This window comes from Hetaerina americana, unplaced genomic scaffold (assembly GCF_022747635.1).
Source record: "Hetaerina americana unplaced genomic scaffold, ioHetAmer1.1.p SCAF_9, whole genome shotgun sequence".
NCBI lineage: Eukaryota > Metazoa > Arthropoda > Insecta > Odonata > Calopterygidae > Hetaerina > Hetaerina americana.
The window spans coordinates 20,759,234-20,785,674 of NW_027287538.1; the positions used below are offsets into that span (position 1 = coordinate 20,759,234).

The 26,441-nt window shown below is 35.3% G+C and overlaps 2 protein-coding genes across 5 annotated transcripts in view; one reads left to right on the plus strand and one right to left on the minus strand.

The window, feature by feature from the left end:
* Positions 1 to 19,476, plus strand: part of LOC139698640 (alpha-tocopherol transfer protein-like) — a 78,140-nt gene extending 58,664 nt beyond the window's left edge. The window contains exons 3-8 of the mRNA XM_071597495.1: positions 12,070 to 12,164; positions 13,419 to 13,572; positions 14,362 to 14,555; positions 15,886 to 15,996; positions 18,574 to 18,724; positions 18,868 to 19,476. Coding sequence (XP_071453596.1) covers positions 12,070 to 12,164; positions 13,419 to 13,572; positions 14,362 to 14,555; positions 15,886 to 15,996; positions 18,574 to 18,724; positions 18,868 to 18,905 — 743 coding nt within the window. The 3' untranslated portion in view covers positions 18,906 to 19,476. The remainder of the gene's footprint in view (positions 1 to 12,069; positions 12,165 to 13,418; positions 13,573 to 14,361; positions 14,556 to 15,885; positions 15,997 to 18,573; positions 18,725 to 18,867) is intronic.
* A 5,921-nt stretch (positions 19,477 to 25,397) lies between these two features.
* LOC139698821 (alpha-tocopherol transfer protein-like) overlaps positions 25,398 to 26,441 on the minus strand; it is a 95,666-nt gene continuing 94,622 nt past the window's right edge. For all 4 annotated transcript variants that reach the window (XM_071597751.1, XM_071597753.1, XM_071597752.1 and 1 more), the window contains exon 8: positions 25,398 to 26,218. In XM_071597751.1, the coding sequence (XP_071453852.1) occupies positions 26,172 to 26,218 (47 nt within the window). In that variant the 3' untranslated portion in view covers positions 25,398 to 26,171. The remainder of the gene's footprint in view (positions 26,219 to 26,441) is intronic.

The following is a 26,441-nucleotide window of genomic DNA, read 5'->3' on the forward strand; positions in this document are numbered from 1 at the left end:
CTTCGTTTTTGTCTTCTTGTCTCAGGGAAATCTTTTGAGAATTAACGAAAATGCAATGTGCGGTTGTGTGCACGGGGCTTATGACGCACTAAAATGAGGTCACGTGACCTGCCAGATGAGTAATCCCTCCAATCAAGAGTGTAAGTTAACCGCGAGATGTTTGTATGCTTTGGGTGATTGGATCGGTGCTCCGTAAAAATAAAAAGGTTTTTTCAAACTAGTTCTTCGTCGGCCCTTAAATCGGAAAATAACGGAAAGTGAAAGTCAAGGTGTCATTGATAATATTTAGGTCACATTAAAAAATCGTCCTGAATTCCCCACGTGTAGTATGCAAGTGTACTTCGTTTGCGGTCATTAGAGAAAATGAAAACTGTTTAACTTCCTCGCATTTTTTCCATCGAATCTTTTAGCATCTTTCTGTTGTGGAGTTAGAAGAACGTTTAAGCATATCAAAAGTTTCAAAATACTTAGCCATGTGTGAACGTGACGACCAAAACGTAACGTTACTCAAATTTGGCGCCTTGCGTAACAAAAGCACATGTGCATTTTAGGAAACGCGAATTGTGAAAGACGTTCAGATGAACATTTTTCATTTTTGAAATCCTTTGAAATATTTAATCAGTAGGACAGATATTGAAATTGAAATTAAAACTCTTGGCTTTTCCACATAGAAAACTTTTTTATTTACTACCTAGGTTTCGTTCATCATCAGGTAAAAATACAGGTCAAACACAGTATATATTATTATTAGGTAATCTACCGGTTAAGGTAGGTTTTTGGATGGACACAGCTCCTAAATAAATAATTTGTGGCCCCTAGCAAAACACAACATCCTACTTTACAACAGGTCCCTCTTCATCTCTGAGTACTCCTTTCCTCCCTTCATCCCATCCAACATCCCTATCCTGTTCCTTCCCTTTCCTCTTTTGCCCAACATTCTACCCTCTATCACAGTCTCCAACTTCCCACTACCGGTCAATACCCCCTTCATCCACTTTTCCTGCCTCCATTGAATTTCTCCCAACAAACCCCTCTCTTCACCCACCATACCAAGTACTTCCTCATTTGTTTTCTTCTCTGTCCATTTCACCTTCTCCATTCTTCTCCACACCCACATTTCAAAAGCCTCCAATCTACGTCTATCCTCCTGCTTCAATGACCACGTTTCCGCGCCGTACATAGCTACGCTACACTGATATGTTTGTTGTTAAATATAGCCTCAACTACTTTAAGTATATTAAGCATACACTCGTATGCATCGACATACACACACACACACACACACACACTGATGGGACCATGCATATTCATTCACTATAAATATGTGTGAATATTCACAAACACAAATACATATCAAAATGCGTTTATATACTTCATGATAGTTCTGTTTAGTCTCTAGTTGACGTGAATAGCAGCTGTTTCTTTCTCTAATTGTTTTCCTAAAAGACGACATCTTAAAACCTATCCGTTCTGCATTCGATCTCTTAATTTTGAATTAATGATCATGTCTTCCGTAGTAATGTGATGAACGTGTGCGGTAAACTGATTCTAAATTTGGTCAGCCCTACTAAGCCAAAACTATTTTGTATTCCTACAATTGGTAAGTCCATAGTCTAAAGGAGAATATTAGTTAAGACTTTTTTAGACTCTTTTAGGCTTTAAAGACTCTTCTCCGTACACATGGGACATGTGTACGGAGAAGACTAGAATGGTGAAAATAAGTTAGAACAAATAGGAAGACCAACAACGTAATAATAGAAAATATATTGGGAGAGAAGAAAGGAAATTACTGGATGAAATTCCAAAATGTCACCAATTTTAAAATAATTTTGTTAGTCTGAGGCAGCGAAAAAATGCCGTTGTATGAAAGGACTCCTCCAACGCGAAAGCGAAACGTCGGGATGCCAGAAATAAAACATGAATCCTGTATTCGTACGTACCGAGGAATTTGGTTGTAGTAAAAAAAACGGAGAGATATGGCGAGGGTCATTAAGTGGGTCATGTAAGAATATCAACATCTATGTATATCTACAAACGACACCCCACCGCCGCCTCAAAGGCGTGTGGCGGGGGGGTGTTAGGACGTCACCCGTAAAACAGAATAAAACCAAATGAAAAACTAACAAAATCATGCCAATCTACACCAACAGAGACGTATATATTCATGCCAATCGCATGTTAACTTACACTCATGCAAATACATATACTAGCTACTAACATGTAAATACACCTACGAATGTCCCATTTCGCTCTACGCAGCATCTAATCTTGTCCTCGCTTGTAAATCAAATGCCTTTATTACGTATTATTATTACTTTTATTTCTTACTGTAATGATTCCTGTTTGTCCGGGGAAAGAACGAATATTTGTATCTGTCTGTACTGGAGTCTTATCTCCCTTGTCTTATCATTATAATCTAACAAACCCTAAATGGTGTGGGGTCATAATAAATCCCTTTGTATTATAGTTGAACCGTGTGTTCTGAATCTTGCTAAATGTCTAAGTCTCTTGCGTGTTCTCCTCGAATCTCAATTCAGAGAGGAAGGAAGAAGAGGTAGTTCGATTAAAATCACAGGTGAATGATACCGAAGGGATTCTCTCAAGAAAAGCAGTATTGTCAGTCTCAAGAAGTTCTCTCGGGTTTCCCACCGGGTCAGGTTGCAGTACACCAACGTTTCGATTGCTGACTCTGCCATCGTCTTCAGGGTGAAGTCATACATACTTTCACAGCCACTTCACTTCACCCTGAAGACGATGGCAGAGTCAGCCATCGAAACATCGGTGTACTGCAATCTGACCCGGTGGGAAACCCGAAAGAACTTCTTGAACACCATACGCCGGGAAAACCTGAGATCCTTCAGTATTGTCAGTCTCAAATGCGGAAAAACAATGTATGACTGTAATGGAGGCGAGCTAAGCATGAAGTGGTAGTACAATTGGGGATTATTTTAATTTAAATGAAATAGTATTCCCTGGTAAATCCTTGGCTCCTTTTGATTTGTCTTTCCCAGGAAGCTGACGTGACTGAAAGATTAACAATATCTATCTTTTATGTTTTTTGTGGAATATCATTATTGTATTCCTTCCCGCCTCTCTCGACTGCTCTCTATACATCACAGCGAGGAAAATCACAGTCACGATGAGACATGCTGCATAATTATCACGCGCGCCTTAGTTGATGATGCTGCCCTTGGCCTTGGTGCGATAAAAATATACCACTCCACCCCCTATGCAGTCCGCGGTCGTCGCTGTCAGTTGTCATCGCGTCCGGCTACGTTGCCGGGAGACTGGATGAATATGTGTGCGCGTTAAGACCGATTTCTCAGCACATTCATCTGAGAAGTCAGGCCACCGAGGCCAGGGCAGTTGGGTAAAATGTTGGTTTGGAATATGGCTTTGAAAGTCCGCTTCTTTGGGTCATGGCGATCCAGTCTTGATGGCTCTCTGTATCAGGTTGGCTGGCGATGTACGCGTGCTGTTAAAAAAATAAAAAAACTGGAAAGGTTACCGCTCCGCTGCGGGGACTATTCCGAGGGAAAGTTAAGAAGCAATTTTAATTCCCTCCCTATGGGCGCTAACCCAAGGCCATCCCGGCTGGCAAACCCCTTATTCTCGCCCTCCCCCCCCCCCCCCTATTAAAGAAACCACCGCGCCCCCTTACCCCTCCGTCCCATGTTTTCCCGGTGACGGACGAAGAAATATAATGAAAGCTTTCCAGAACGGTCTTCCCTCGTGAATCATTCCCAACAATCGAGATCGAGCGGAAGCATGTCCGCCAGGCGCGCTCCACATTGTTGCGTCATCGGTCGCGTTATCGGGCGAGGGCCTCTGATGCTGAAGTGTTTTGGGACGTCCATTGGTTGTGGGCAGGGTTGTCCTTTTTTTTGGGGAATTTTAGTGTGGAAAATGGAGAAACCGTCGAAATTGGTCCATTCCTAACGAAATGTATCTGGGTCAACAGGTTAACTTCCCACCATATATACTGAAAATTACCCTCATGAAATAGAATAGGGATGGGATAGTGGAAACAGTTTTGAAGGAAGTGATGTATCAATAGAAATATATGAATAGAACTATATATCTATATGATATGTCATTGTAATGCCCGTCCAATGAGTCTTGGGATAATTAATTAAGATGGTTTCTCGTTGTCTTATTCAAAATTGTTTTTCATGTGACACCATCGCTTTAATTGCCAACCCAGGTGATCCTACCAGGAGCGAAAATCACTGATTTAGACAGGATAGCTCTAGGGGTCATTAGAACATACAGGCTCTTCAATCGCGTCAAGGATGTAGTCCATGGGGATGGATGTACCTTTTTTTACTAGGCTACGTATGTTCATCTAAAACCTACATTAACCGGAAGAATACCTAATAAATAAATACACTTAAGATGACGATTTAAACGGCGTGGAAAGGAAATTTGTGCATCGATTGACGTTTCGTGATGTTATTATTATTGTTCATATACCTGGCGTAAATGAGAGAAGACTTTCACCAATTATCGCCTGAGACTAGCTGTTAATATACTCTTCATGAACCCAAACTCACCACCCCCATAAGTTTTCATCTGCTCTTTTCTCCGTCCTCTTATTGATGTTCCTGAGAAGTACTTCATCTGTGTGCGAAATGAAACTTAAACGTTCTGTCATCTTCACATGATGTAGCCTTTACAGAATTAACAATGATCTATCAAAGTCTTTCGGCCAGATACCTTTCTCATTAATCTTACGAATTAGTCCATAAAGACTCCCTATTTATCTCCCTCACTTTCCTAAACCTTAAAGTAATTCTGCGGGAATGTTGTCTACCTATGCGGTCTTATTTGATTTCATCTCATCGTCGAGTTTGCCTGAACATAAGCTATCTTCTTCTATGCCATGTTCTCTTTCTATGTCTAAGTTTTTTGGTCTAAATTCTTTACCATATAGCTCTTCTATGTATTCCGTCCATTTCTCTTTGGTATTCCTCTGTTCAACTAATATTTTCCCTAATTTTATCTCATTCTAACCAACAATTTTCCCTTCTTACTTCCCGATAGTGTTTTAACCTTCTTGTATAGAGCATCATTTTCACGCTTCCTCTGCAAATTTTCCATATCCTCTCACTGCGTCTTCCACCACACGTATTTTGCTCTATTTGTTACCCACTTCAGTTTATTACTCTATAATTCTTTACCCTTCTCTCTGCCTAACTCCGGGTTTTCATTCTTCTCTGGCCTCTCTTTCGTATTTCGCATCTCGTCCGTAATCCATGATTTTCTTGTCATTTTCCTGATTACTGTTCCTATATTTTTGTTTGTCTTTCTGATATCTTTTTTAAAGATATTTTCCCATTTTTTTCTCTGTAGTACTCCTTGCCCTCACTCATAATTTTGTCCACCCCGTGATGATACTCCTTTCCTGTCGTTCCTCTAAATTCTTCCAAATTCTAATTCTTGAACTACAATATATATATATATATATATATATATATATATATATATATATATATATATATATTTATTTATTTATTTATTTATTTATTTATAAAATATATTTTTTTTGTAAAAAAAAGTCGATAATAATTGCTAGTTAAAACTCAACATCGTCAGTCCCAAGTCAGTTGGTGTACCTGTCATCTATTGCATCGTAAATTTAATTTTACAGTATTTGATTAAATTATTCGTATTCGCCTACAGGAACGGTTCTTGTCCTTTCTTTGTTCTGTGTGCATTCTGTACTAGCTCCTCTATCAGCTGACAAAAGGTACATTGCTACCGGCTGTGGAGTAAACTTGAGCGTTGCTCATAGGTACTTAGAAAATGCACTGGACATCATTTGAAAACACGATATTCTTTCAAGGCCAAAATCCCCTTAGTTCATATTAAATTGATGAACGTTATGGATGATAAAACCTAAGCATTATCCCTTGATAGATATATGGAAGATCAATTTAATTGAATTGTTAGGGATGAATTATAAATTAATTCAGTTGAAATATAATAACAGAGAAGAAACCTTGGAGAGTGAAAGTAAAACTAGAAATCTACCAGCGCGACAATGATTGTCCTTTACATTGTCGACGTATCTATTTAACTAGATGGGCTTCTCTGTGCATGGCAAATGTATTGATTTTGACGTGTTTTTTTCAATATCCAATTATAAAAATCCTTGTTTTTTTACTATAAAGGTAGTGCGACGTTCTCTGTGCCTAAATATTAATTTAAATTTCGTCATAGTATTAGAAGTAGTTATTATTAGAGGTCACCGATAGCTTAGCTAATTTGAGCCATTGACGATAGGTTGGGGTAAGCCTGTAACATATTCAGGGATTGCATGAAAGGTGGAGGAAACTCGGCGTAAGCATTATCCTTCACCATGAACAACGAAAATCGCCAATGGGTCACATAATTCAAAGTCCCCGCCGACGGACGGTGTGCTCTCTACATAGCATTCGGAGTGGGGACTGGGGGACCCCTGAAAGGTCCTACCACCTCCAGGATTCGAACCCTGATTCCACTCTTCACGATGGGAACCTAGCGACACCTAGGCACTACACCATCCCGAAACCCATCGCCCCGTCCACAGCAAGAGGTTAACTTTGTTCGTTTTGTCACACTGGTTGGGAGAACAGGAATATGGGAGTCATATCTGTGTTCACATTCAGTGCTAAAGGAGAGTGGGGTGGGGATTTAGGGTAAGGGAAAGTTGTGCTTGGTCTTGTGTTCTCATATCCAAGGCTTACGACGGCCCGCGACTTGACTTCACTTGCCCATTGCGTTCTTATATCCAGTCGAATCCCTACCTATGGGGGTTGTGGTCCTCGAGTTATTCAGCGTCCACTGTAACATGCTATTTTACGTCATAAAATGAACATAAATTGATGTTCTCTAGAATATTCTTGGATGCGACGTTGTTTATCGTCCCATTCGCCCAAAAAAGCTGGTTAAATTGCGACAGCGACGTCATTTAATTGAAAATGTGTTTCATTTGACTTTGAAGAGTGAGTTTTACATACAGGATTCGTCATTTAAGTATAGTAAAAGCACACCTTAGGCTTTAGCACTTCCACAATGGCACAATCCACTCGACCGTGAGGTTAGAAGACCTTGAGATAGCTAGTACTTCCTTGAATTGTTATGGAAAGCAGTTTCACCCCAATTTGTTCAACTTATCTCCTCTTAAAAACTCGATTCTTATCGCGTTGTTTCACTCAGTCGAATATATGTCATTATATAAGGAAACGGATTATATTTTCTTGCTCTTATAGCTGGAATAAGGAATGGTAGTCCAGGTGACATAAGAGTATTCAGCTACTGACTGTAAGGCCCAGGTTGGATTCAGGGTGACGCATCTGGGCTAACTCTCAATTTCATCTAAACTGTGTGATTTTTTAAAGGTAGCCAGAAACTCCGTCTGGGAACCCAAATGGGGGTGCAGGGAAAGAAACTGGTTCCACTTATTAAATATACCCTGTCGATGAGCGAATTTCACGCGCATTATTGAGGATATATGCAGTTATAGATGTGCTCAGTCTTCAGCTACCTAGTCATTCTTGGGGTATTACTGTTTTTTTACTATTATTAGCAGTTTTATACGAGGTTGGGGTAGGCTTTTGATGGACACTTGGACTAAATATTGAATTACCCATAAGAATGATGTGATGCAGAGTATGCTTAAACCCTATATCCCGCAATACAATAACCTATTCTTTAACCCAGCACACTTCCTACCTCCCTTAATTCCATCAGAAATGCCAATTATTTTCCTCCTCCAGCATTCTCGTCTTTACATATATCATCGTCTTCCTCAGTATTCCATTTCATCTCGATCTAAAATTTTGCATCCAGTTATCCTGCCTTTTTTTTAATTTCTCTGTACGATCTTATACATTTCCCTAACAAACCCAAAACTTCATCGTTCGCTATCTTTACTTTACATTGTATTTTTTCTATTCATATCCATTTCTGCATATCATAGCCTTTTCAAATCTACTCATACCCTTTTGCCTTGACGTCCAAGTTTCTGAACCGTACAAAACTTCGCTCCGCAACAATATTTTCATTTGTCTTGTTTATAAACAACCTTGCACAAGGCTCAAAGAATATATACACTCTGTATCCCTCGTATAATATTTATTCATATGACCTAGGTTTCAACTCTTAGCGTCATCATTTGGTGCACACATACAGGAAATGTTCTGTATTTCCTGTATGTGGAATGGAAACCGGAAATGTAACGTATTTCCGTGCAACGATGTGGAAGCGTCGAGGTGAACAACTAAATTCCGACTTCCTGCTAACCGATAATGCGTAGTTAATGTACGAAATGGATAATTCCAAACGTCAATGGCGATTAATTAGCGATCCCGTCATCAATTGTTCCACTCTTTCAAGAGTATCTTATAGATAAGTCATATTGAAGTACGTGACGATGAATAAGCAATGAACTGGGGCAGAAAATAATCTAATTCGGCTAAAATGAAGTACAGGAAAGCCTAAGGTGTCCTGTAATAACGGATCCGCGACATTAATATCCACTTTGACATTCACAAATGCACTCCTATTCCCGATTTATCTCCATCTCTCCAAATACCATTCGTACATTTTCTACCAGATGCTAGAGAAAGGTTTTAACATCAGAATCGAGATATACCCGGCATCCTTTGCCCTAGGATACCTAGTATTCATCGTAAATGAATAGTCATACCGAAGATTTGCCTACCATAAGCTACACAAAAGAACGTATATATCAAAGTCAAATTTTCTTCATCAATTCATACTTTAATATCATCAATTTTTAGCATCTTAGTTAGCACTGGTTCGTTAATGCTTAACACATAAATGAGCCTTCATTGATGACATCTAGGGACCAAACAAAACAATTAAATGTTGACCAATTGCCATCGATGGTTAAAAGCTGCAAAAATCAGGGCACACGAATAGGGATCAAGAAATGCCAAAGAATTTCCTTGAGATTTGAGGACATTTTTAATGTCGATAAAGAATCCATACCTGATCCTGATTTCCTTCACTTTTTCATCAATGCAAATAAAAAAGCGGGAGGGAAAAACAAGAATTCAATCTCTTGCTATTACTTTTCAAAATACGTACATATATACGAGGGTCATCCGGAAAGTAGTACCCGTTCGTGAAATAAAGACACAAAAGTAAATATTAACAAACATAAAAAATTTTATTTGAAAGAGGATACTTTAAACTACTTCTCAACATAATCTCCAAGCAAATTAAGGCATTTGTCATAACGTGTGACAAGTTTCTGTATTCCTGCTGCATAGTCCTTCGCCGCCAGCTCATTGAGATACGCGAGGGACCCATCTTGCACAAATTTTTGCATAATGCAGATGGTGTTTAACAATTTCATGAACAATTGTTCGAGAAACATTGGGAAAATGCTCACAGATGTCATCAATTGTGACGCGCCGATCGTTCCTCACGAATTCGTCAACTGAGCTCACCAGTTGGTCTGTAATGACAGACGGTCTCTCCGAACGCTCATCGTCGTGTGTGTTCCCCCTCCCCATGTTGAAGTTGCGACACCACCGCCGAACAGACGACTCGTCCATTACATTGTCTCCATACACCTCCTTTAATTGGCGATGAATATCACATGGGCGAACGTTTCTTGCATTGAGGAATTTAATCACTGCCCTCACTTCACAACTGGCGGCGTTCTCAATTTTTTTAAACATTGTAAACAATCACAGAAACAACACAGGCAATGCTAGCGTCACGCAACTTGGCTCAGAGAAGGCAGACAAGCCACTGAAGCTATCTGACCTCGTCCAGCGGCTACTCGCGTCGTCAGCACTTCATGCGGCACGAACGGGTACTACTTTCCGGATGACCCTCGTACATACATCTAGTATTACATAGCAATATGGAAGAAATCAACATGGCATTGGCTCACAAATGACAGTGAAGATATGTGAGAGGACCTGAAAGAAACTCTGAATTCTATGCACTAAGTAATTTGGGAATATAGGAACATCATCAACAAGAAGAAAACTGAAATCCTTGTGTGTGTAGAAGAAGTGTGAGGATAGATATCAAAATTCGAAGATTGAAACTGGAGAAAGTGGAATCCTTCAACAACCTCTGGACAGCAGAGTATAATTAGGATTGAAAGAAGCTCGACCGACATCAAACAAAGGATAGCTCAAGCTAAGAAGGCATTCTTGAAGAAGAGACAACCACCATGTGCAAAGAAGACGCGTAAGGTTGAAAACAAGGAAGTTAGTTTGTCAAAATGTTTGTATGGAGTACGTTACTCTTAAGGATCAAAGTAAATGGAAAAATGGAAGAATGGACAGGGCTAAGAATAAAAGACGCCTTGGAAACATGGTGCTGAAGAGGAGAATGATGAAGATTAAATTAATTGATAGAGGGGATCGAGATGGTGCGGGGGCTAACGTACTGGCTTCCCACCCTGAGGGAAGGGTTCAAGTCCCGGCGGTGTTGAATATTTTTCAGAGGTATCTCGATCCCTACTTGAGGTGCTTTGTGGAGGGCACTTTGAGTGAGTACGCCGTCCGTCGGATGGGGCGTTAAACTGCGGAGCCCTTGGTGCTTTTCATTAGGAATAGGCTAATGCCGACGCCGGGTTTCTCCCCACCTTTCATCCTTTCCTGTCCATCCCCTATGGCGCAAATGACCTCAGTTGTAGGTCGCCTCCCCTAAAAACTACTACTACTATGAACAGATAAAGTGAGGAACAGGCAAGTGTTATATAGAAGAGCAGAAGAGGAAAGGAGTAAGTACACGGAGAGAGAAATCAATAGCAAAGAAGAACTATAGCGGAGTTGGATACTCAACTTGAGGCTCACAACGGATTAGTCAGAAACATAATAAAAGAAAGGTTCAGCAAAGGAAGACCAAAAAATGAGAAGTGTACATAAGAGGATACAAATTAAGAAGGATGTAGAACAGGGAAGTTATTAGCCAATGGGAGGGGGAGAGGTAATGAATTATCGCTGAATAGTAAATAATGGAGGGCTACAATAAACCAATATTAGGATTGAGATGTAATAATAATACCCTTATTTGTTGGCAGTCAGTTCTTTGTCATTGCTGATTGCCATGACTCAAATTTTAAATGTATTCTTGCATTTTTTCTATTTAAACATCTTTATTATTATTGTTGTCGTTTCGAATGGTGGCTACAAAAAAAGAATATCTTCGAAAGGAGTTTCATATTTTCTGAAATATTCCAATTTGAGGTTCGATTCCAATTTCTTTCGGCCAAAAACTTTCAAAATTAATCTTTTGGCGAGGTTTTTTTCTATGCTAGGCAAGCAACAGAAGGATCAACTGAAAACCAAACATATTACCTTGTTAATTTAAACAGTTTTTTACAATATGATGATATGCTAATTGAACCTAGTGAAAGCCACTTTATCTGTATTAATTATTACACGATTTGTTCTTTTTTTAACAAGAAATTTTATGATTCAACTTTAATGATCCCTCTGAGTTGTCAAAATAGTTTCTAGGATATGAATGATATATATGTAAATATATATGTGTGTGTATATATATATATAATATAATAAATAATATATATATATATTGTATAGTATATATATATATATATATATATATATATATATATATATATATATATATATATATATATATATATATATATATATATGTATTTTGAAATCAGATTCTTAATTCTTTCATCTCTTTAAAATTTCATGTAGACAATTTACACATTTAATTATGACTGTATTTTAATCTATTTAATCAATTGCATTGGAATTAGTTTAAAGCTTAGTTGTTCATTTTTCTTTTAAACCTGATTTGGTATTTTATGCAGCATCTGTTGTTAAAAGTCTGAAAGAAAATATTCGGGACCTAGTCTTATTATATGTATCTTAGGAATTCAATTGACTTATTGCTCAAATCATTTTTTTAAACTCTAAAAAATGACTGATATTAATATGTTAAACATTTTTCAAAGACGATGCTTCTGGCTTCTAACTGTTCAACTCCTTTTTTTGGAGGGAAATTTTTTGTTACATTCATTCACAAGACTATATTTCTCTTTTTTTTATTTTACAGAGGAAAAGGACCTTCACGTTCCTATTGACAATGACTGCTTCCTCATCCGTTTTCTCAGGCCCTGTAAATTTTATCCAGAGAGTGCATGTGATTTGGTAAGTTGCATTAAGTAGGTGACAACATATTAAATTATGAATGATTTCCTCCATTTAAAAGATTAAGGGATTATCTTCCTGAAGGGTTTAATGTTGGAGCAATATTTGCCAGAATACAAATGTCTTTCCCCGAATGGTATCTTTGCCTTAAATTTTATTCGAAATGTGTAATTTCATGGATTTTACTTCTGAACTAAAGGGACTAAACATGAGAGTATGTGAGAGTGCATGTGATTTGGTAAGTTGCATTAAGTAGATGACAACATACTAAATTATGAATGATTTCCTCCATTTAAAAGGTTAAGGGATTATCTTCCTGACATGTTTAATGTTGAAGGAATATTTACCAGAATACAAATGTCTTTCCCTAAATGGTATCTTAGCCTTAAATTTTATTCAAAATGTGTAATTTCATGGAATTGTACTTGTGAACCAGAGGGACAAAACATGACAGAAATTGTAGTTTACTAATGTATCAAAAAATGTGATTTAGTTTAATGATGACAAAAAGTGAAATTTTCACCTATTTATACTCTTCTTTCTCTCTCTCTTTCTCTCTAGCTCTCTCGATGGCACAATAGATCACAAAAAAATTTTAAGTTTTGTGTTCGATTGGCTATGCGTGCCATGAAACGCACTGTTCCTATCCTGTATGATGTTGTATGAATTCTAACCACCTTCCTTTCCTCTTGTGTATTGTCTAATTCTCCTTTGGTGGGTGAAACAGCCCCCTGACGCCATCTCTTGGCTAAAGAATCGGGGCGCTTGGCGACATATAAGACCCACGGATCTCAGGGTAAATTACATATCCTCGATAGCTCAAGTGGTTAAGAGCATCCGCCCGGCAAGTGGAAAGATCCGGTGTTCGAGTCCCGGTTGAGGAAATATTTTTACTCTTGTGATCCGTTCGATTCCGCCTTCCCCACCTCTATTGTGTTCGCCCTTTATACGTGTTCCTATCCCTTTTCCTTATATATGTTTCTGTATATATGAGTATTTATTCGCCGTTTGGCGGGATTTCGTGTTTGAATGTATACATATATATATATATATATATATATATATATATATATATATATATACATATATATATATATATATATATATATATATATATATATATATATATATATATATATATATATATATATATATATATATATGTATATATACATATATATGCATGAAATATATGTGCAAATGTATACTTACTCCTTGTTGTGTCTTATTATGCTTTTTTTTTCTTAATTTCAGATGAAGCGCTATTATGCCTTTAAGATTAAGCATGAACACATATATAAAGACCTGAAGCCTTCGAATGAAAAGAATATTTTTGAGAACAATATTCTAACTGTGCTTCCCAACAGGGATCAATGCGGACGGAGGATTCTCGTCTTAGAACTTGGAAGTAAGTCAGTCATTTTTCTGAATTTTCATAATGAGTAACATAGTTACACACATCCTTGTCATCAATTCATTCCTCTTGGTGAAATTTTCTTTGAATAACTCAATTACTCTTTTTTAAGGTCCCCCTACTTAGACAACTTTTGGTGCAATTAATATTTCAGAGATAGGTAAACTTTTCCACCTATTCCAGTTTATGAGCTCCCATTTTAATGTTAAACTTAGCTTATCTCTTTCTTGAAAATTGCATGCAGTTTGTGAAAAAGAGGAAAGATCAGTAAAATATTATAATAGTTGCTTATAAATTAGAGTAGATGGAGTAAGTTACCTATCCCAAAAGTGTTATTTATGCCAATATCATCTGGGTTATTGGGGCACAAGAAGAAGAATAGTATTGACTAAAGAAGCTAATAGAAAGACGAGGGGATTGATGACAGATGAGGGACATTGAGTAAGGATGTTTGAAAAATATTATTTAAAAATTTGATGAATAATGTGGTTTTTTGGCATGGAAACAGTCAATGAAGTAAGATGATAAGGGATAGATTGGGGACGTATGAAATATGAGTATTTGGAGAAGTAAAGAAAACGTGAAATGGATATAAAGGATGAGAAACGAATAAGTTCAATCAGTGGGGGAAAGGCACTTTCGAGAGAAATCGAAAGAAGGCTGTAAAACTTGGATGGAAAGCATTTCAAATGGCCGTGTGATGCTGATGACTGTGTTATGTATTGAGGGGAGGATAATATTTTGGTCAATAATTACCAATTTCAATTTTTTTATTATTTCTAGAAAAATGGAAGCCGAGCAAGTGCAACCTTGATGAAGTCTTCAAGGGTTGTGTTTTGTTTTTGGAGGCTGCCATGGTTGAGCCAAGATCCCAAGTTTCTGGTTGTGTCGTCATATTTGATATGGACAGCCTCTCATTGCAGCAAGTGTGGCAATTCACACCCCCCTTCGCGAAAAGAATTGTTGACTGGCTCCAGGTTAGTCTTAAAAATATTATAATTTACCTCATTTTCCAGCTGAGAATATACATGCATATTGTATACGTTTCTGATGACTGCATTATATACAGACGGATAGAGCATGTAAATGGCCACCTGATACCACAAAATGACATCGATCGCCTTGGTGACTGGTTTACAAATAATAATATGGGCATTAAAATAAGTAAGAGTAAGCATATACATTTTTCAAATAAAAAGAATGCAGAAAAGGAAATTTACACAGTCTTGGGAGAAAGAATCCCATGTACTAGTCAATGCAAATATTTAGGCATTTACTTAACTAGGGATCTTGGGTGGGGAGTCCAAGTAGATAATTTGACATGGAAGGCATTTAAAGTATTGCATTGGGTAATGAGAAATTTAAAAGGCAGTAGCGTAGCCACAAAAGAAAAAGCATATAAGGCACTGGTTATCCCTATCCTAGAATACTCCTCCATAGTATGGGATCCATATGAGGTGGGACATATTAAAAAGATAGAAAAAGTTCAAAGAAAGGCAGCAAGATATGTACTCGGAAGGTACAAAAGAACAGATAGTGTCACAGAAATGTTAGATATACTGAAATGGGAGAGTTTGAAAAAATAGAAGAAAAAGGAGTAGGTTAGGCGCGATGTATAGAATTGTTAAAAAGGACGAAGTGTGGGAAGATTTATGGCAAGGGATAGAAAAGCCTAACTTTAAGGGAAAAAACGACCATAGTTTCAAAATAAAAATAAGGACTCAAAAAACAAATAAGAAAAAATACTCTTTTTTAAATAGAACTGTAATTGATTGGAACCAGCTGCCTGGAGGTTTGTTTGAGCCCTTTCCATCCAATTTTAAGAATAAATGTAAACCAGCCACTGGGTGAAAAACTTCATTGTAGTTATTGTCTGTATGTGATTTGGAAGTTTGTTTGTATGTATGTGATGAGGAAGTGTCATTGTATACAAGAATATTTTGCCTCCTATCTGTTTTTCTAGGGCGTCTATGTATGTATTTTTCGATGTAAGAGTGATCATTGACCAAACTTGAACGTTGCCACCAGGACTATTGCCTAATTGCAATGTAATTCTTAAATAATAGTATATGCATGCAATTGATATAATTTAGTATAATATAAGAAGACATAAAATGAAAGATATAAATAATACAGAAGAAATAAGAGAATCAAATATTGCATGTTGTGCTAAACAAGTTTCCAATAATTTATATTTTATAATTTCATGTCAATCAGAAAAACACACCGATGACATATCTGTATTTTTTAAAGTTTTTTTTCGGCTGTTTTTAATGTTTTTTTCTTATTTCTATGAATTAATTACAGGATAGTATTCCACTACGAGTAAAAGGAATCCACATTGTAAACCAATCAAAACTCTTCAACATGGTCTTTCAAGTTTTCAAGCCTTTCTTGAGGGAAAAGTTGAAGAATAGGGTAAGTTGAATGTGCTTCCTTAAATTTTAATCCTGATAAATGGACTCAACTGATCAACTCTTAAAGAAGGAATACATTGAGCATGGATGAGAAGTTTTTGCATGTTTCTGTGATTGTCATAAAAACATTTTACACGCATTATTAGGAAATACAGTGGGGGGGTTAAAAAAAAATATTTACAATCTAGTTATGTTTCACATTGACTGAGTCTTGATAGATAGGTTTTATTATAACGTGAAATGGTTAGTTTTTTTCTGTAATATTTAATTCTACAGCTAAGTGCACATAGCCAATGCATTGGGGAATCTGGTGTTTCATATTATTTTTCTTATCTTTTCTTGCCAATTGAAAGCTTTGATTATTACTACTTTAGTCTGGTTTTATGTCGTCTCATAAAACTGAAGATTAACTTTAATCTCCGGCTAAACCAGAGACTCAGTTTAATGATTGCTAATTATATTCAAAACTGACCATTGGATTGCTTCAGAATTGACTAATTATGGTTCCAATGCTTGCATTCCCCAATGAGCAATTTTTTATTGTTTTTTCAATCAAATTATTCAAAAATCTCAACAGAGTTAACTTCCACATTAACTAACAGTTGGATTTAATGAGGTATTATATAACCAGGCTTTAATATATGTTGACCTATGACCTCCATTGTGATATTTGTATACCCCATTTATAAAACCATATGATTTTTTTTATTCAACTCTCCATTTAATTGCTCAACTTGCCAACAACCTCTTCATGTCTTCGAATTTATATATATATATATATCTTGGTAATCAACTTAAGTCGTGAAACTCATCCAGTGCCCTCGTAGTTTACTCTCTCTGTGGCCCCTTTCTTAATTATACAAGTCAACTCAGTAGTCTTCATATTTAGCTCATTCAGATGCTTCCAACTCCATTGTCTCTCACAACTGAGTGGTAGCACTGTATGTAAATTGAGGTTACTTCAATATGACTTGCAAATTTGGCTTGTGAATTCAACACAATGACTTATCAGTACAGAGTCGTAAGTTTTATTGGCACCAATATGAAAATACTCATTATGGTAATAGGTATTGTATTTCTTTTTCATCAATGAAAACTGTATAACTGTTTTTTCATAGGACCTCAATCCATGAAATTTGGCATTTGGGACACTTGTGGAGGTTTTTTCTGAATCACTGAAACAAAATTGAATATTTTGTGGTACAATGCATGTAGGCAGTGAGGGGAAGGTTCTCATAAGTGTCATAGCATAAAATATATCAGCATAAATAAATTGAATTTTTTCAAGAATTGTCTCAAAAGTTTCTCTAAAAATTATTGCACTAAAATATAATTTTAGATCTGTCTCTATCAACTGTGTGTGTTTGTGTATATATACATATAAATAAATAAATATATATATATATATATATATATATATATATATATATATATATATATATATATATATATATATATAGATATAGATATATATCGATTATACAGAAACACTCACACGAGCAGTATAATATTTGGAGCAGTATAATATTCGGCACAATAGAATACAAATAAAATAGTAACATTTTCAGTCTTACTTGAAGAAGGCCAAAAGCTTAAACAATTTACCATGTGAGTGTCCTTTTAAGTGTTACTATTATACATATATATATTTATATATATATATATATATATTTTTACCATGTGAGTGTCCTTTTAAGTGTTACTATTATACATATATATATATATATATATATATATATATATATATATATATATATATATATATATATATATGTATAATAGTAACACTTAAAAGGACACTCACATGGTAAATTGTTTAAGCTTTTGGCCTTCTTCAAGTAAGACTGAAAATGTTACTATTTTATTTGTATTCTATTGTGCCGTCCAAATATTATACTGCTCGTGTGAGTGTTTCTGTATAATCGATATATATCTATATCTATTTATATATATATATATATATATTTACCATGTGAGTGTCCTTTTAAGTTTTACTATTATACATATATATATATATATATATATATATATATATATATATATATATATATATATATATACATACATATATATATATATATATATATATACATACACATACATACATACATATATATATATATATATATATATATATATATATATATATATATATATATATATATATATATATATATATGTGTGTGTGTGTGTGTGTGTGTGTGTGTGTGTGTGTGTGTGTGTGTGTGTGTATATCTCTACTGTATATGTTTCTTGTGTTTAAAAAAAGAATGTGAAAATTTTTTGGCACCACAATTTATTTCATGAAAAACGATGTTTACCTAAACATTGATTTAACTTCTTCAAGTGTTGTTTTGTCATTTACAGCAAAAAAAAGGATAAAAAAGTGTCAATAACCACTGGAGTTTAATCAAATTGAATTTTGATTCTATGATTAAGTAAAAGAATAAACCAGTAGTTCATATTTTGCTGTTCCTGCTCAAATATATAACTATCATTATGGGTGTGTAAGGGTTAAAAGAACCCACACATTGAATTCTGTGCATATTCATTGACTTTCATATTTTCTCATTTCCAGATACATTTCCATGGCACAGACCGTGATTCACTTCACCAGCACATTGATCCAAAATACCTCCTCGATTGCTATGGTGGTACTCTAGACATTCCAAGAGTCACCGGTCCAGAGTGGCTTGAACTTCTGCTGCAGTGTGACCAGGAGTATGATGGTATGGTGATATTCATATTTCATGATTAATATTATCCTAATTATACTCCATTCTAAGTCATATATTCTGTCATCCATCTGTTTGAATTTCATATAAATGTCTGAATTAAATAATAATTGAATTTTTTTGCATTATCTTTCCAGCAATCAACTCCTACGGATACAAAGGAAAGAAAAAGTGATATTAAAAGTTTAAATCTTTACTGTTGGCATGCCTGGTTCAGGTTTGCTGTAATGGTGCCGGTAGCACGCAAATGAAATGTCAGCAGCTAAAAAAAAAGGCTCCGTTGACTACATGACAAGAACATGCACAAAAACGTTGTGAAATCCTTGAATATAGTGCCTTAAAATCAAGAGAGGAATCTCAATTTACAAAAAAAAATAACCCAAAAAATTCAAATATGGGAGGATTCTGCACAAATTTTCCACTGTTTTTTTTATATATACTCATCAGAGAAGAATGGACATTTCAATGGGATGAGGAGGAAATGTTTCTGAACTTGTGGATAGATTTCCAACGACCTCTCTGGAATGCCTTGAAGGTATTTTGAGATGGCGTTTTGAACTCTGCACATCAAAACCATTTTATATATCTCTACCAAAATTTTTTGGATCCTTAAATGTCTGCGCTAATTTTTTCTGAAATTTATTATATAATGTGAATCATATTGACTGTTAAATTTGTGTTTGTTGATAGTTTATTATGGAGGTGTGTTTTTCAATAAAAACTGTTGAGAGAATGTGTACATGATACTGGGACTGTTTCATGTAATAATGAAAATAAGATCAATTAGATTTGTGAAGGATGTTCCGAAACTGCATATATCCGATGGAGAATTTGGCTTCATTTAGCATTAAAGAGTATGAAGTTTTTTAATCATAAAAATAGAAATTCATAGGAGGGCATGATTTTATATGAAAATGCCATTTGCAAGTGTTACTGTTCACATTGTTGTGAATGTGTCGCTCTTGATTGTTCACATTTATCTCTATTGTTGTGATGTGTTGGCCTTTGTCGATTCTACTGAAAGTTCTTGTGTGGTAGTTAGTCAGGACATAGATATTATAATTGAGGTTCCTATTGTTAAGACTATACCTTTATCTCTTTGTTAAATAGTGTTGTGGTCAATTGAGGTTCCTATTGTTAAGACTATAGCTTTATCCCTTTGTTAAAGAGAGAGGTTTTATGCCTCTGCTAAGGTTAATTCTAAGGGTTCCACTCCACTCTTCCTTTTCTCATTCCTTGAAAATCCTACCCCTACCTATCCCTAGTGGCACAAATGACCTAAGCTCTTGTTTGCCTTCCCAAATAACTAGGATGGCCATTACTTGGGTAACCTCTTCAGCATATTCAATGAATTGGTACCTCAAAATACAAAACACTGTGGTCTAAAAACCTGAGAAAGTGTTGTGTTGGGAGTCTCCAGCAGTCAATTCATAACTGACTGGAGTCATTTCCATCTTCACCCAAACTGGACATGCTCTCCTAGACTGTGTAGAAAGCAATGTCTGGCATTGTAACCTAATCTTGGACCATACTTGGGACTCTGGTCCCAACACCGATGACAATATGCTCTCATGGCATGGCTATGATAGGTGCGGCATAGAAACCTTCCCTCATTTACATTTTCAATATAGCTTTCTAGGCAGAAATTTCAGTGTCATTATCTTGCATTTATTTACATTGCATTGATTTATCTTGCATTGATTTATGATACACTAAATCCTTTCTCAAAACCCCTGCCAATAATTCCCTCCCCCTTTAGTGTTTCTTAGCCTATTACAATTCTTCTTCCTTCTTATCTCCATAAGACTCCAAAATGGCTACAACTTTGGCCTATGAGCACCAGCAGATTTTCCAGAAAAATACTTACTATTAAGTATTTTTTCCTGCATCAGGCACAGAAAATGGTTGCTGTTATTATAACTTTTGATTAAAACACTCTTTTTATTTAGTTGTAAGCAACAGAGATTTAATATTTTGCTGAAAGTATCTCCTGAAAAAGTTCCCAAATAAATCATAAATGTATACAATACATTGTGTTTAGTTTCATCTCACACGTGGGACTGCTGTGAGACTTAATATGGGTAGGACTAATGGGAATGTCGCCATTCTGCTAATGCATACATATATATTATTCCCCTCCTGATAAACTCGGAGTCTAAGGGCATTCAGCCTGAAGTAGTAAAAGTGTTTCGTGAAGGCATAGGAAATTTTTTACTTTTAATAACAATTTTGATAATATCAAAATAATAGGAGGAATTAATCGTGAAATAAAAAAATTGGTGTGGTAATTATGTCATGGGATCTTAAGAGAAATGATTGTCTTACAGAATTGCATTTAAACTTGAATTCATGAATTACATTTCAGAAGTTGGAAACAAGGCAGCTGAGAATGGCTTTTTGGCCCAGCGATGAGGAATTTCCAGGGTTCTACGATGAATAAATATTGAAATTAGTTTAGCTGCTAGTTTTCTAATGCAATAATTCAATTTTCTTTGTATTTAGTGTTGACATCAAAATACTTTCATCTTTTCCATCCGATCAAATTATTTTTTTTTTAATTCTAACCTGAAAAATCACAAGTGCCCTCTCACCGTGATATGAATCCCATTTCATCTTCAATACGTACCCCAATGGATTTCTTGTTAGCTTCATTATTACTAAGAATTTTTTGTAAGTATTGTTTCATCAGTTTTATGCAATTATTATCTCATGCAGAGAAGAAATGAGGAAGTACTTGGAATGGTGGGCAATGAGAGGGATTTGTTGACCGGCAGCGGGATTTTGAAGACTCTAATAGAGGGGAGAATGTTAGGCAAATGAGAAAAGGGAAGGAACAGGATAGGGATGTTGGACAGGATGAAGGGAGGAAGAAAGTACTCAGAGATGAAGAGGGACCTGATGTAGAGTAGGATGCTGGATTTTGTATTTTTTTTGGAGTCACAAAATGTTTTATTTAGTAGCTGTGTCCATCCAAAAACCTACCTTAACCGGTAGATTACCTAAATAATAAAAATATCTCACGCAGTGGGTATTCACCCTCTGGAGAAAGCAAGAAAGGTAAAATTTCACATTAATCATTCATGTAAACCAAAGTAATCTCTCCTGAAGCTCTCTCTCTCTCTGTGAATAGAAAATAATGTTTTCTATCCTCTTTCTTGCATTTATGATTCATGTCCACTCTGAAGCAATCATTGTAAAATGGGAAGTTGGCAACCCTGTTCAATATATACTTTTGTGGAAATTGTTCCTGGTAAATATACTTTTCCTGTAATCCATAAAAGAAACATCATTTATCACTGACTCTGCTGTTGGTGTCCATCAGAAACTTCTAAATTATATATGGTAAATGTTTGAATATATTTAATTTGGCTTTTCATGAAAATTATGTATCAGGTCACCTTGAGCAGTTTTATGTAACATTTAGAGTACCATTCTTTCAATTTTTGCCTTCAAACCTTGCATTTCAAAATAACTTGTCATCCTTCTCTTGCAAGGATTTCAATTTATAATTTATTGCTTAATAGTCGACCCTTTTATGTATGCTTCTAGTATGCTTTTGATGGGCACTCAAAACTGTTACCAATGGCTCTTAATTGCAAAAACGTAGGCATCCAAATTGTATTGAACGAATTACCAACCAGATAATATAATTACAATATTGTTATTCAAGAATCTCATGACTGTTTAGTAAGTTAATAAGGTGGATATGTACCTAGGGTACAATGAGTAAGCAACGTTTCCACATAAGGCAAATCAAATAAGCAAAATCAGCCAACTGTTTCCAACATGCTCATAAGTTACTACCGTTTGGATTTTCCCATTTTATTGTTTGTCACCAACCAAAATAGACACAATCTCCCTCAACTGAATCACGTCATTCATGGGGAAATCCGTAAACCATATGCAAATTAGTTTACATAGTGAAGACATTGGAATTTTCAGCTGGCCATTTTTCATACTGGGTGAATCAAAACTCTGCTCAATGACTCATTTATATATATATATATATATATATATATATATATATATATATATATATATATATATATATATATATATATATATATATATATATATATATATATATATATATATATATATATATATAAATGAGTCATGCCCACAAGTTATATGTAATATATATATATATATATATATATATATACACATTCAAACACGAAATCCCGCCAAACGGCGAATAAATACTCATATATACAGAAACAGATATAAGGAAAAGGGATAGGAACACATATAAAGGACGAACACAATAAAGGTGGGGAAGGCGGAATCGAACGGATCACAAGAGTAAAAATATTTCCTTGACCGGGACTCGAACCTCGGATCTTTCCGCTTGCCGGGCGGATGCTCTTAAGTGGTTAACCACTTAAGAGCATCCGCCGAGTAAAAATATTTCCTTGACCGGGACTCGAACCTCGGATCTTTCCACTTGCCGGGCGGATGCTCAATGGCACTCAAAACTGTTACCAATGGCTCTTAATTGCAAAAACGTAGGCATCCAAATTGTATTGAACGAATTACCAACCAGATAATATAATTACAATATTGTTATTCAAGAATCTCATGACTGTTTAGTAAGTTAATAAGGTGGATATGTACCTAGGGTACAATGAGTAAGCAACGTTTCCACATAAGGCAAATTAAATAAGCAAAATCAGCCAACTGTTTCCAACATGCTCATAAGTTACTACCGTTTGGATTTTCCCATTTTATTGTTTGTCACCAACCAAAATAGACACAATCTCCCTCAACTGAATCACGTCATTCATGGGGAAATCCGTAAACCATATGCAAATTAGTTTACATAGTGAAGACATTGGAATTTTCAGCTGGCCATTTTTCATACTGGGTGAATCAAAACTCTGCTCAATGACTCATTTATATATATATATATATATATATATATATATATATATATATATATATATATATATATATATATATATATATATATATATATATATATATATATATATATATATATATATATATATATAATGAGTCATGCCCACAAGTTATATGTAATATATATATATATATATATATATATATATATATATACACATTCAAACACGAAATCCCGCCAAACGGCGAATAAATACTCATATATACAGAAACAGATATAAGGAAAAGGGATAGGAACACATATAAAGGACGAACACAATAAAGGTGGGGAAGGCGGAATCGAACGGATCACAAGAGTAAAAATATTTCCTTGACCGGGACTCGAACCTCGGATCTTTCCACTTGCCGGGCGGATGCTCTTAAGTGGTTAACCACTTAAGAGCATCCGCCGAGTAAAAATATTTCCTTGACCGGGACTCGAACCTCGGATCTTTCCACTTGCCGGGCGGATGCTCTTAAGTGGTTAACCACTTAAGAGCATCCGCCCGGCAAGTGGAAAGATCCGAGGTTCGAGTCCCGGTCAAGGAAATATTTTTACTCTTGTGATCCGTTCGATTCCGCCTTCCCCACCTTTATTGTGTTCGTCCTTTATATGTGTTCCTATCCCTTTTCCTTATATCTGTTTCTGTATATATGAGTATATATATATATATATATATATATATATATATATATATATATATATATATATATATATATAAAAATGAGTCATGCCCACAAGTTGCTGTAATTAATTAATTTATAAAGGTTGCAACTGAGACAAATCCAACTCCTACTTGCTTTAGTGAGTGCTGAGTGCTCTTCCAAATGGGACTGTTTCCACGAAGCGACTCTTTTGTTGATGACCCTGAGAACAGCTTTAGCTGAGCGGAAAATCAAATTTATTGCTGTGTAGTTCAGATATTGCTGCCTTCCCCAATTTTCGGAATAGAAACTAGCAAAGATCAAACGAAATCTTACGGTGAAATACCTTTCTTTGAATTAGTCCTTAAAAAATGCTTCTTCCATGATTTTCAAAGCCTATGATTTGTTCTGCGAGGATATTTTTTTGTACCGCCTACCTCATTATACCAGAGTATGGTTTACTACTTATGGGAAATATTAAATTGAGAATGTTGCAAATGCTTTCCTCAAGAAAATCTTAAAAGAGTTCCAAAGTAAAGAAACAGTTTTACTAAGATTTGTCTAGTGGCCAAAATTGCCCTTGGAGCACTAGATAAACTAACAATTGGAAGGTTTCTGGAGAAATACTACTATCAGATTATATCTTCTTATTCACCACTGGAACCTTGGATAAGATGATGTAAGAAAACCAAAGTAATCTTTTAGACATGGCCAACTTGCATATCACTATGCTGGGCCTATATTCTTCATTGAGAGCAATCACAATCATCCCTTCACACTATCTCTTCACCTTGTTCAAGTGAAGAAACTATTTAAACCTGACCAAAAAACAATAGTGCCCTGAGTTAACATTGATACGCAACCTGAAGCCAAACAGTAAAGATAATGTGACCTAATCCTATAGTGCATTGTTTCTTGTACTCCTTCAGTAATGCTGTTGATGAAGTTGCTTTATTTGGGCAGGATTAGGAGCTGAGTTTCATGTCTAAAGAATTGCTATGAATTTTTCAAAATACATAAGTATTAATGGTAATTCCGAAAATTGTCGAGCTATGTACTTAAGGTATGGCTTCCCTATCATGATCAAGGTTTAAAAATAGAATTTTTCTTCTTAATACGGTAAAAGTAAGCCGGATATAATTTATTAACGTTGAGACAGTAATTGTTACACATTTTAGATAAGTGCTGAGAAACTAAGTTAGTAGAAGACTGAATCGAAAGAGATAAGATGAGGCAATGATGAAATTTGTATCACAAAGTCGATTAGATTAATATCTGTGTCACGAGGAACATAATTAGGAAGGTCATTGATTAGTAATAATAATGAAATTAAGGCAAACAATTAGGATTTGAAGCAAACACAATTATGAGTGGTACCAAAATCTAATTTTAGTATCCAATTTTTATACAAAAAAAGGAAACCTTTTTTTATTAAAGTTTTTTTTTAATAAAGAAGGCAAAAATATGCTCTTTTTAGGTACTTTAAAAAAAAGGTGTATCAGGGTTAATTATCTACTGGACATTTACATACATAAACACTTTTCAACTATATTCAGTCGTATTTTTAGGACACAATTGGAAAAATTTACCTGAAGACCATTGGGTCTACTGGCCAATCTCACCCAATGTCTTCAGAATAAAATAAAGAAAGGTTGATAATTAAAGTTCCCCAAAAAGTGCAATTATGCCAAAGTATTTCACATCAAAAATATGATTTTTTTTGGTGAAAACATAACATTTAAATGTATACAATAATTCATTTTTTTTGTTAATTCTATGAGAAAAGTTTTATCACACCTATGCTTGCTCTTAAAAAAATATAATACATAAGATCATGCATTTACAAAAAAATATCACTTTGTCTCATTCCTCTTGGGCTTTTGAACTTCTTGGATCACACCTTAACTTTAACTCCAGGTTTAAATCCATATACTCCTGCCTCTGAAAGGAAAAAAGAAGAAAATATGGAGCTCATCTTAGGTTTTTCTGTGGTAAATATTTAGAGACATTACGTATATCTTTTCATATCATGACCTTGTTGTCATGTGGATTTTATTTTTCTACCTATATGCACATGTTGAAATGAATGTATAAACACCACTTATTATTCTTAAATTAATTGATATTTGATGACAGGGACATTGAGTAAGGATATTAAGAAAAG